The sequence below is a fragment of the Amblyomma americanum genome, chromosome 3 (assembly GCF_052857255.1).
Source record: "Amblyomma americanum isolate KBUSLIRL-KWMA chromosome 3, ASM5285725v1, whole genome shotgun sequence".
Classification (NCBI taxonomy): Eukaryota; Metazoa; Arthropoda; class Arachnida; order Ixodida; family Ixodidae; genus Amblyomma; species Amblyomma americanum.
The window spans coordinates 206,443,245-206,455,274 of NC_135499.1; the positions used below are offsets into that span (position 1 = coordinate 206,443,245).

The 12,030-nt window shown below is 46.5% G+C and overlaps 1 protein-coding gene across 2 annotated transcripts in view; it reads right to left on the minus strand.

The window, feature by feature from the left end:
- Positions 1-12,030, minus strand: part of LOC144125924 (lachesin-like) — a 134,423-nt gene that overhangs the window by 33,692 nt on the left and 88,701 nt on the right. For both annotated transcript variants that reach the window (XR_013313438.1, XM_077659740.1), the window contains exons 3-4: positions 8,777-8,984; positions 5,456-5,611 (exon numbers count right to left, since the gene is read on the minus strand). Coding sequence is in view for 1 of the 2 variants with exons in the window: in XM_077659740.1 (XP_077515866.1) it covers positions 5,456-5,611; positions 8,777-8,984 (364 nt within the window). In the remaining variant the exon portion in view is untranslated. The remainder of the gene's footprint in view (positions 1-5,455; positions 5,612-8,776; positions 8,985-12,030) is intronic.

The window sequence follows — 12,030 nt, forward strand, 5'->3', positions numbered from 1 at the left end:
GCCTTGGGAATTATGGTGCCACTTTTTGGGTTTTGATTTCTTGGACACTTCCGTATCCTTCGATAGCGTGTTTCCTGGAAAGAAACTGGGTCGACAGAAACGCGTAAACAAAGCACCGCCTCCACAAGACAGTTGTGCGACGAAGTACGTTTGCTCCTATAATAAAGGGAAAGACACCTCACAGCGTCGCAAATTCAATAGCCGCCAGTGGGACGAACTGCCCTACTTTTGAGGCGACGAATGAAATTCGCTTTTCTAAATGGGAACCCCAAAGAATCAACGCGAAAACTCGAAAACTTACTGTTGCTTTCTCCAGAAAATTTTGACATTAAAGTTATTGAGAGATAATTCTCCGTGTGGTGTGTTGCCTACTACGTGTTCTCGAAAATTTTTCCAGGTTGCGCTATTCTTACTTCTAAATTTATTGGTCCGGTTCGGAGTCGAATCGATGGAGTCATACCCGAACATATATTTTACTTTCGATTGGGAACATGTTCACGGAAGACACTGGTAAGGCTGTCTCCTTCAATACACAACAAGCTTGTTTTGGCGTGTTTGTTGCTGTCGAAAAAGTGATCCTGCGAAACGCAAAGACGAGCTAAGCCTTTCTGAAAAGTTCTCTGCCACACCCCGCAGGTGTTTCGAAAGGCGCGCTTTTAAGTGCATATTTGGCTGTGTCATGTTCATATATGTTTAGACGCGCCAATCGCCTTTCTGTTTTCTTGAAAGGCAGTAAGAGGACTTTTTTTTGCGGCCGTCATTCTTGTGGGGCTCTCAACAGCAATTCTGTTCTCTAAATTTTCCTTCGTAAAGAAAAAAAAAGAGTGATCATTATGATTGTAATTTATTAATGCGAAAACATTATAAGGCTCATGAGGCAAGAAATCTCGCGTTGTTGTCCCATGTGAACTCATTACGTCGTCGGCAGCACCAAGCTCCTCAGTAAAGAACGAAAAATAATTTGTTAAAGAAAATTTATCCCGCAGTGAGTTTCGAACAGAGGCCAGGGATAAGAGATCGCCTTCGCTGGCTACATGGCGCAGAACAACGCCACGCGCGAATAAATTGTCAGTGTCTTCCTCTAGGTTTGGGTATCGTCGTCTTCATCAACTTCCATTCGGGCGGCGCGAACAGATCAGCTTCGCTGGTCACTGCATTGGAGTAGTTCGGCGTCGCCGCAGCCGAACACACCACATGCATGCTTTCGCATTCACACCACATAAGTAGTCTCAAGTGCCCTCCGTATTTTTTTTTACAAGGTAGGATTTTGCAGAGTAAGCGAAACGGATGTATTGTCCCGACAAGGTTTTATTCATGAAGGGTTAGTACTAGTTTTTAAACTGTGACCAGTAAACGTGTTACGCAGAATAAATCTCTTCTAAAATCTTGGCGCTCGAAAAAAAAAGCACTCTAAGTGTTCTGCACTAAAACGGCTCATTAAAGCGAAAATTATCATGTGACTTAGAAATTAGCGAAATTATGTTCGTCTTCTAAAGCGTATATAAGAATAGATTACCTGAATAGTATACTCGCCTCAAAACTGAAGTATAATCATCCCACTATTCTGCAACGGAGAGAAGTTGTTCGTTGAGTCATTTTCGCCTTGAAGATAAAAAGAAAGGAATTCACGCTCGGAAAATGAGGCTACTGGAAGAAAACGGGCACTTCTGTAGCTTTCTATTTGCTCTACAAGAAGAGTGAGGTTAATAGAAAACGCCTGCGTTATATCTTTTTTTCTTATTTTTGCGCCATTTGCTTCCGACAAGAACACTGCTCGCTCCCAGCGTAAAATTTGTGAACCTTTCCTGAGCGCGCCTGCTGGTGCGGCTGCGAGGAACCAAACCCAGACGCGGAGACAGTTTTGTCGCCGAGTCGCAGCGTCGAAGTCGTCTAGCGAGCGGACTCGGTCGGGGCCGAAGTGCGGGGGGCCGAAAGAACAACGGTGTTCATTACGACCGGGGTACCAGTCCCGAGATAGCGGGGGGGACCCATCTGGTAGGGGGTTTGGGCCGCCTTGTAATCAGAAATTCAATTACAACGCTCTAGCCCTCGCTCCTTCACTCCTTCCTATCCTTCCTCGTTTTTATTTTCTTCTTCTTCTTCTCCGAGGTCTCGAATCTCTTACGCTGTCTTACGGAAAGGCGCCGAAACGACTTCGCGACACTTGGCCGGCGATGCTTGGGAGCCGCGTTCCCGAGTCGCGCTGCCGCAAAGAGAAGCTGCTTCCCGACCCCACCTTCCCCTTTTCCACTTCTCCCCGCGCCCGAACACGTTATTGGAGAAAAGCCCTGGTTACTTAATGGCGCCTGGTCCGCGCGGGTTTTGAACTGCGTAACAGCCGCCTCGAGGTGACAGCGTAGGCACGCGCGAGCATTGATTAAGGCCACTCTCCCGGCGACCTCACGGAGCGGCTGATACGCTCGCTCGGTTGTTGTTAGGGTTGGGGGTCGAAGAGGAGGGGTGAGGTCGCCGTTTACTCCGCCTGACTAATTGCCCGAGTCGCGTTTCAGGCCAGCAGCGTTCCCGCGGCGTATACGCGTCGGAAAAGGGTTTGCCGGGAAGGAGAAGGCGGAAAGAGAGATGGCGTGAGAGCGAGGTGGGTGGTGCGATTTCGAGACGACAGATGGCACTGGAACCGCTTGAAGCCCGGGTGGCAGGATTGTGGGAGGATGCGGAGAGAACAGAAGAGAACGGCGAATGGCGGACGAGATCGAGGAGGTTCGAGTTTAATGGGAGGGATTTTGATTCGAAAAGTCGCAGGCTCCGAAGCCATCTGTGGTTCGCTGTTATCGTTTGAAGCCGATGGGGGGTTAAAGGCGGGAGGGGGCTGCTCGCCTGCTGTTAAGGACGGCAGAGTGAATGGAGACTGAGCCGCTGCTGACTGCGAACGGCCCGTCCGAGAGGAAAGCTTGTAACTCGAGGCCCATTAATTTGAAAAGATTGCAACCGTTGGCTCCGCCAGAGGAGCTCGGCTTCGGCGCTACGCGCTTCGTTTTTCTTCGCCCATGCCTGATCCTATTGTTTGTAAAGCCGCGTGTACGTGTGACGGCGCGCTGCTATTTGCTTCTTCCTTGGAAACATGTTGCGGCACTGCTGGGCCGAGAGAGAGGAGAGAAATTGATTGCCCGCGCGTTTTGTGGCCGGCACATGGTTTGGAAGCATACAAATTACGCCTGCTCCGTCATCTTTTGTTGCCAGGCTCACTAATGTTTTTTCGTTTCTCCAGACTTTTTGTTTGTTTAGAGCCGTGCATTTCGCTTCGTTATAGAAAATAGAAGTCTCGAATGCGACCGCTATCTGTCGTTTTGCTAAAGCTTAACTATTTTGGTTCTGTTTTACGCGCCTTGCTACGCTGCCACGAGGTGCGATCAACAATAGGTTCGACAAGAAAAGAGCTTTTTTCCATTATGTCTGACATCACTCTTAGTGCATCTCCCAGTTGCCGTGGTGCTTAAACAACGTTGCTAGACGTGGCTGGCATCGTTAGTTGCGGATGTCACACCTCTCTTCCCGTAGTAACGTTTGCCACAAGTAGACTCTTTCTATACATTTTCTTTTTTCAAGAACAAAATACCATTGATCGCACTCTGAAGGGGTGCCAGCCGTTAGGGAGTGAGATGTGCGATGTGGCTGCTCTTTTAAACCGCTGATATTATCACCACACAGGAGTTGAAAAAAAACTACATTTACGTGCTTGAAAATAACACCAATTTTTCTTTGTGTCTAGGAATCAGCAACACGAATAATTTGACTAAAAGTCGGTTGTTTGTCGGTAACATAGCTTTCATGATTGCTTTAGCTGCCAGCCAGTTAAGCCCGCATCTCAAGGATAACAATATCAAACTGTTGCTGTGAATTCAACATCAGGGGCCGCATTCCATAAGCTGTCCGTTTTCCATTGTCCATGTCTCGCCCGTCTGATCCTCTGTAATTCCTAATTCAGGCATACACGCGGCTTCCAGGCGTCTGTGGCAAGCGACCCGGCCATGGGTGGTTGGCGGCTGGACATCACTATTGTCACTGATGCAGAGAGGCATCTGGTAAAATAGTCCAGCAGCTGATCAGACTAATAGTGTGCAGGCACTCTTCCTTGATGTTGCCCTTCTTTAGGTGAAACATAGATAAATTTAGTTATTTCCTCATGGCATTTCACATAAATCTTATTTATTTTACTCACTTTTGTTAGTCGTAAAATCCAGAGAGTATCTGTACCCCATAACGCATTGCATTGGTAAGCAAGCGAAACTTTACGCGAATATTCACACTTGAAAGGTTTGTTCTCTTCTCTGCAGCTGCAGGAAAACACAAAGTACTGAAGCATCTTCGAAGGGACACTGAGGATAAATTGAGTCGGCCTGTATCAATGGATTACCGCGTTCTAATGACGAAAACCCTGCTTTCGCGGAAAAGGAAGATTTTATAAGTATAAAGGGAAAAAGAAAGCACAACCAGATATCGAATGTGACCATTGAGCGAAAACAGTGGGAGTTGCCGTCGATGGCAGCTTTGATGCTTTTACTCTAATGAATGAATGATATTTTCTCGCTTGTTCTGGAGGCTTCACTTCAACAGAAGTCAAATTCACAGGGGCAGTAAAGCTTAGATGGCCCCTAAATAGGGTGGTGGGTGGAGGGGGGGGGGGATAGCTAGAGGGTGTTCGAGTGTTACGGTTAGTTGGTGAGTAGCCACCTAGCTAAAGAGGTGAGGGGGGGGGGGGATTAGTGGTGTGCTTGGAGGATGGAGGCTCCTCGCTTCGGTACAGGCTTCACTTCAACAGAAAACACATTGCCAATGAGAGTACAATAGCACTGATTTCGTAGTGAAACGAAATATACAAGCATCGCCACCATTGGCCGTTTTCGCGACCAAACTGTGTTGAAGACGGCACATGTTCTTGTTTGCGGATCTCGGAGGACAGGCTGCACTGCCATCCACTTCCACCGGTGATTACGGATTCCCTTCAAGTTTTGACGTCACGAGGTTGAATCGAGTAGCGGGAGAAAAACATTTCACTTGTAAATTTAATTTTATTAGGAACAAATTCATCTTTCACTGCCGAAAAAAAAACATCCACTTTCCAAGAAGCAGGAATAGAATAGATTTTTTCGTAAGAATCAAAATTGAATGCAGTTGTACCCACTGTCCCGTTAGCACAAGCAAGTAACACGATATTTTTGTTTTTCTGTCTGGAAACACCGGAGGCGCCAGCTTTATTGGAGCACGGTGCGAAGCTCCGCAAAGACAGCGCCAAGAACCACGCCGCCAGCGCCACCACGCTCGTTGCTTAGTTTATTGTCAAGCAAGGAGGTGCACACAACGCTCTCCCCCGGCTTTTGTTTATCCGGGAAAGTTCTATATTAGAATACCAGGGCGTCTCAACACGCCATTGTGTCCGCAGGCCTCCTGCCGTGCAGCAGCATGGCGGGTGCATCCAAATCACGCCGGGGCTACTGACCTTTCTCGCGGCCGAACGCGATTTCCTGGTCGTCTTCCCTTCTCCACGTGATTTCCGGTTCCGGCGTCCCCTTGGCAACGCACTTGAGCGCCGCTTCGCCGCCTTCTCGAACTTCGGTGTCCGAACTGGTGTTCTCCTCGTCGATCTTGGGCGGCACTGCGTAATAAAATGAGGCCATGGAACCAACCTCGCGACACTTCGCTTTGCGAGCCAATCGGCACGACGCTAGGAAATGCCTCGCTCGAAGTGCAAACATACACTCTGGCCGGATGCAGAAACTGGACACTTGCGCTTTTATTTCAACGGTGTTTTCGGAAATGAGATTTCGGTTGTAAAAGCTGTCTCTGAAGCGACCAAGAAAATTGAATCTTCACTAGCAGCCGCTGCCCAAAACCGCTGTCTATAATTATTGTCCGTACCACACGCGGAGCATGGTTAAAAATGAGGTAACATCTACATAAACCTAGCATCTATGAAAAATGCAACGCAGAGAATGTTTTGAACAAACAAACTAAACAAGCAAACAAAGTGCACATGCGACAAAATCCAGCTATAAAATATCTTTTGCTTTCAGCAGTACGTTATGTACCGAGGGGCCAATGGCAAAACGCTACAAACGACCATCGTTTAATTTAGATATCACGTTTTCTTATATTTTGTTTTGTTTGGTACTTGTTTTGCGCCGTCCCGTACAAGTTTTATTCATACTGCTCATTTTGCATATGCTCACTTCCTAAAGGCAGCTGCGCAAACAAACGCATACGCTACGAAAAAAAAGCGACGGTAAGGAACTGTATCTAATCATTGTTTTGCGTTTCTTGGTTTTTATGCGGGAGCAGTAGGCTATGTGATCAGCTAGCGCATAAAGTCAGACTTCCTCCTATTTTGAACAAACCAAAAATCGTATCCATGGAGTTTCCAGACAGCATAATGACTCGCATTACTGAAATGGGCACTTAAAACTTGCCGCGGTTCAGCATGAACGTTAGAGCAGAATAGTTAGTAAAATATGAAAACTATAGTGGTCATCAGAGTCAGCAATGCGCAGTTTCGTCTCTGCCACTGGCTTTCCAGGCACTAAACTATAATGGTATTTGCATAAATGCTAAGCAAATTCATGTTTTTATTCGAACCTATACATTGACGGCCAAAGCTTTTAGTGCTTCGGGCATTGGAAACTCCGTCTTTTTTTTTCATAACGGCTTCAAACCTTTCGTTTCATTCTTCAGTATTATAAACACAACAGTAGTAAAAAACATGAAGAGTAACATTCTGTGCACCGAAAACTACATCTGTGCTCCAAGTGCCATGAAGTGAGACATAAGATCGAATAAAATAAGCACGCTAAATAGGAAGTAATCTAGAGCATTTCTCGGGCGTCCTTTCTGTGCGTAACGAAATAATTCGGCGAGTCACATGATCGGAAACACTGTGACGCTCCGGCACTCCACAAAGGGAGCGCGTGTAAATAGGAAGCTCTCTATATAGCTATCGACCTGTTGGAACGCCTTAGGAGCGTCAATATATAGCTCCATCACACTGATCGCTGATTTCTTACGTCCTGAATGCAGACACCCTTCAGAATATTTGGCAAGAATGGCACATGCTACTTTCGCGGGATGTGTTCGGAAAGGGATTACCGTGAGGTAAGCACTTAGGAAAACAAAACGCGTTATGCGGAAGCTAAGTACAAGACGCTATCGTTTTCTCCATGTCTAAAAGTAGCAATTGTCTTGTGTAGCGTCTAAACTGCTGAAATGCGATTTCTTCGCTGCCTGAAGAATTTTCCCGCATACTCGTAAAAACGTGCCAGGTTGTCTTAATGATTCTTTGAGTCCATGGTGCTTGCTTTCCGAAAACATTAAGACTACATATGATCCAGAAATTGTTCCCACGCAATGGGGGACTAGCTGGTAGCTCGAACCGGTGCATTTCAGACTGTCCTGAAATGTGCATTTCGTGTAGTGCATTTGTTAACCAGCCTGCATAGCTAGCACATCTTAGCTGTATTCTTATGTACTACACCACTGACAATGCTATGCCGAAAATACGCTCTTCTAACCCAAAGACCCCATCTCTAAAAACGGTGTAGTCTTAGGTGAAACACCCTGTATACGTATCCCTGAAAACAAGGTAGTGACGCTGAATTTACAAAGCTTCGTGTACATAACTTCAATTTTGTGGTTGCAACCAAATTGATATCGGTTTCCAGTCATCTGGCCTCCTTGGCAGTCGTCTCGTTGACAGCATTCAATGGCGAGCGCAAGAAAAACTGCCATTCACAACCCAGCTTGAGTGCGAAGCTCTCTCCCTATTCATTCGCTACCACCAGCCAATGGCCTTATTCGCGCGACTACAGCTACCCAGGAACGCTGTGTGCCTGGCAGGAGCACGAGCCCTGTTCAGTTATTGGGCGAGAAAATAGCTCATTCATGACCGCCAACTCGAACGACGTTGTCTTTTCACCAAGGTCTTTTAAGTAAAATAAGATCTGATCTGATCACCCATAATTCGCAAGGCCATTCTCACGTCTGCGTATGCAATTCATGTACAAACTGTTCGTTCGAGTTTGATCCGGTGCGTGAGATTGAGGCTATCATCATCATCTTCGTCATCATCATCATCAGCCCAACTACGTCGATTGCAGTGCAAAAGGCCCCTCCCACCGATCGCCAATTAACTCAGCCCTGCGCTAGTCCTGCGCCAACCACTGTCTCCTTTTCTCTGCAAACTTTGTAATCTCATCCGCCCTCAACACTATGCCTTCAACTGCTTCGCTTGCTTTCAATTGAAATGGACTCCATTATCCTGACATGATCACCCGTTATCTGCTCTCTGGGTAACATGTCCTGTCCATGCCCATTTACACCTCTCAATTTCAGCTAGGATACCACCAACATACCCAGAAATTCAGGTCAAAAGCAGTTTTGAGCGGAACGCAATTTTTGTCATATAATATAAGATTTCATTATTACAATCAATATATCCGCAGATCACCCGAGGGCAGTCTAGCATTTTTTTTTCTATTCACGTTTTTGCTATCGTCAAAAGCGTTCCCAATTGGTTTTTTATGGCACTCCTAACTGTTAAATGCCATCGATGGAAGCACTTTAAAACAAAGATTTTGCTACATATCAGAATATTGGGCCATTAACATCAATATTTTCAGAACAGTGTCTTACAATTTTTTAAATTTTCAAAATTTTCGCCCGAGAAAAGTGAGCAGTAATTATCTCCCAGTATAAAGAAAGCGAGACCGTACACTGAACTCATCACTCGCATTGGCGTAGCAGTTAATAACCGCTGCCGAAAGGCGCTCACCGACCACGTTGAGGTATCCCACTTGGGACTTCATGGGCGACGTGTTGATCTGGCACATGTAGGCGCCGCGGTCTCGCTCCTGCACGTCGTGGATGTGCAGGTGCCAGGTGCGGTGACCGTTGTGGGTCACCTTGAAGCGAGAGTTGTGCGTGATGACGCTCTTGGCCAGCGTCAGAAGGGTGAACTTCTCCACGAACATCCAGGCAACCTGTGATAGGCCAAAGGAAAAATCTCTTTTAACCAAAGGCATTGAAAACGTCGGATTAATCTTAAGGATTTCCGTAAATTCTTCAGTAATAAAATTATAATTGTAGAAACGTAAAAAAAAATTGGAAGACTTATTAGGAAGAAGTTGATTACAGGATATTTCATCTCAGCAAACTGAGATGATTTTGGAGCATCCAAGGACGATAGAAGTAGGTGCAAATACGCCGACTCATACAGTAGATCGAGTGCAGAATTCAAAACTGCTCTATCAACGGCCAATGCAGAATTACGGCGAGAGAAATTTGAGCTGTTTCACAGTTAAAGATGGATTTTGCCTCAATACATCTTTCAGCAGACTTCCTGCAGCTATGGCAGCTGACATTTCGCGCTTGCTTTGATAAATACGCAAGAAAACACTTTTTTTAACCATTCTAGTAATACATGTATTTCTGCAAGGACAATCGAACATTATTTGCATTTTTACGAACTGCATCTAACGTGAGAGGCCCAGTTTTACGGCGCCAGGCTTGAAATGCTCGGATTCAGCGCAAGACAGCTTTAACGCAATCTGTCCCAGGTTCCCGCATGTACAACAGATAATATGCAATAGAATGTGCATTTCTCGCTGCTTTTTCTGCGTTTAGCGATGTTCGCGTCGACAAAAATGCGCGTCGAGATCGCCAGAAACGCAGCTGGCGCCGTCACGTTGTGTGAATTGAAAGCACCATGGCAATAACGGGGCGACTCTGCCCGGCGGGAAGAATCTTAAGCTTGCGTGGTTTCCGCGGGAAAACTCGTCCGCGCCACTCTCTGGGGCGACGCCTGGCGGTCATGAGCGACTGTCAGCCGCGCATTTCTGCGCCTGACAACGTCGTTCCCGCAAGTCAAGTGCCGCGGACTGAGCATGCGGGGTCTGACTCTTTTCCTTCCTTGGCTGGAGGAATGCTTGCGTGGTTTGCCTATTTTTCTAGGCAGCGTTGCGGCGCATCTCCTCTGCGGCACCTTTCGAGGTCAAGGAAAGCAATTGTTCAACACGTCCACACGGTCCGTGTCCGACATTTTGCATCACGACAGTGAACAACGTGATATGCTTCTTTTCTTTACTTGTCATTTTTTTGCGGCCAATCTGTCCACTACCCCCCCCCCCCCCCCATACTCCCCCGTAGACTGTGCTTTCCGCACGTCCACGGTCGGACGTCAACCGCACACGGGCCGAAAGAAATTGTTATGGTAATTCGACACGAATAAATTTTGCCGAGCGCTCGCGGCCGATTTCTGGGCGTGGTTCCAGCCTTTCAGTTGAAGACTATATAATTCTTTCGCCAGTTTCTTTCTTTTTTGTTCTCAGCAAAACATCACGCTGCTGTAGAACGTCCACGTAAGGCAGCGCGAATGAGCTTATTTTGTGTTTACATTTTACGAAGTCGTAGAAAACAGCCTGGAAATTGTTTTCACTACGTTAAATTTTTAGCAGCCGTAGCACTAGAGAGATTGATACTGCAACGTAAGGACAAACGAATACAATGGGAAGGAAGATTCTCTGCCCGTCCATGGCGTTATTGGAGCTTATATGCAATTTTTGTCCCCCCAAAGTATGGCCAGGCAAAGAGGATGGAAGTGTGTATTCTATTATATTTTGGTAGGAACAGGCTTTAGCTTGCGCGCCTATATAAAAAATGCAGGCAATGTAATAATTTGAATTAAATTAAATAAAATTAAAAAAATTAGTACCAAGCGTAGGGAGTGACGAATCTTCAGCGAGGCTCTCAAAATTTACGTCAAAGTGCGCAGATTGCAAATTTAGAATGAGCCCAAGATTTGCCTTCAAAAGATTCCTGCTGCCATACGAAAACAGGCATATAAATCTTGACCACAGCGGCCAGAAATGTGCTGATAATAGGCAAAGTTGATCTCTGGCGGATGTCCTGCTAAAATTTTGTAAATGAATATTAGACAAACCTCTCGCGCCGGCTTAACTTTGCCACTCATGATGTACATGGTTATGTTAATTGCACGCTTGTAAACCACAATTTTACTCTGTCTGTGTTGACTTTCTGTTCACTAGTACATTCTGTATGATCTCAGTATGCAACAGTTAACCAGTAGTTAACCTTACTGAACGTGTACGTTAACGTTTACTACGCAAGATCGACATAATACATCACAAGATCCTGCAAGTACGTCCGCATTTCAAAATCATTATCAGCGGCGCAGCCCAACACACCACTCAGTATGTCACTTCCGGAGTTTCGCCACATCTGAACACGTCACCAACGCATTTCGAAGTGTCCTCTGCTACGCATGGCCGCATAAGCTTCTAATAGGCCCCGGATGGCTGGAGGACTCGCTGAGGCGCAGTGCTGGTTTATTTCCGGTCCAGCGCCGATCTTTTCTGTCTGAAGGCAGGCATATCTCAGGCGCAACGTTGTGCCAGCCGTTTGATCGTTTTCGAGCCACAGTCATCGCGTCATTTGCGCAGCCATCGCACGACACGGTTCGCAGCGAAATCGACGAGCTGTGAAGGATGTCCCGGCTTTTGCTCGCGAAGGAACAGGCAAGAGTCAGGCCGACGTCGTTACCTTATTGCCGCCTCTCGATTCTGGCGTACCGCATGGAACCATCGCAAGGAATCTTTATGCACTTCTAAAATTGTTAAATGTACCACGACCGCACCTAAATAAAGCTTGGCCTAACGTTGCTACATAGCACTCGACGGCAGACAACTGGGCTCAAAAGTTTTGCAACCGACTGGTTAGTAGTTTTTTTTTTTAGCGAAACTGTTCGTACTTACATCTGGCGTGAGCGACGGCGTTGGCGTGCGCGTCGGTGTGACACATCACGTGACGTCACCAGAAGCTAATAGGCGTCTGAGTGCGCTCCTCATAGGTATTGGCGAGACTCCTTATTTACAACTAATCACGAAAGCACAAAGTGCAGACGCACTGATAGATGCGCTTGTTGTACGCTTTAGTGGCACAACTAAATCACTGAGACTCCTTTAGTGCGCCAGCACTGAAGACCCCAGTCTCACAATTCAGTGCAACCTC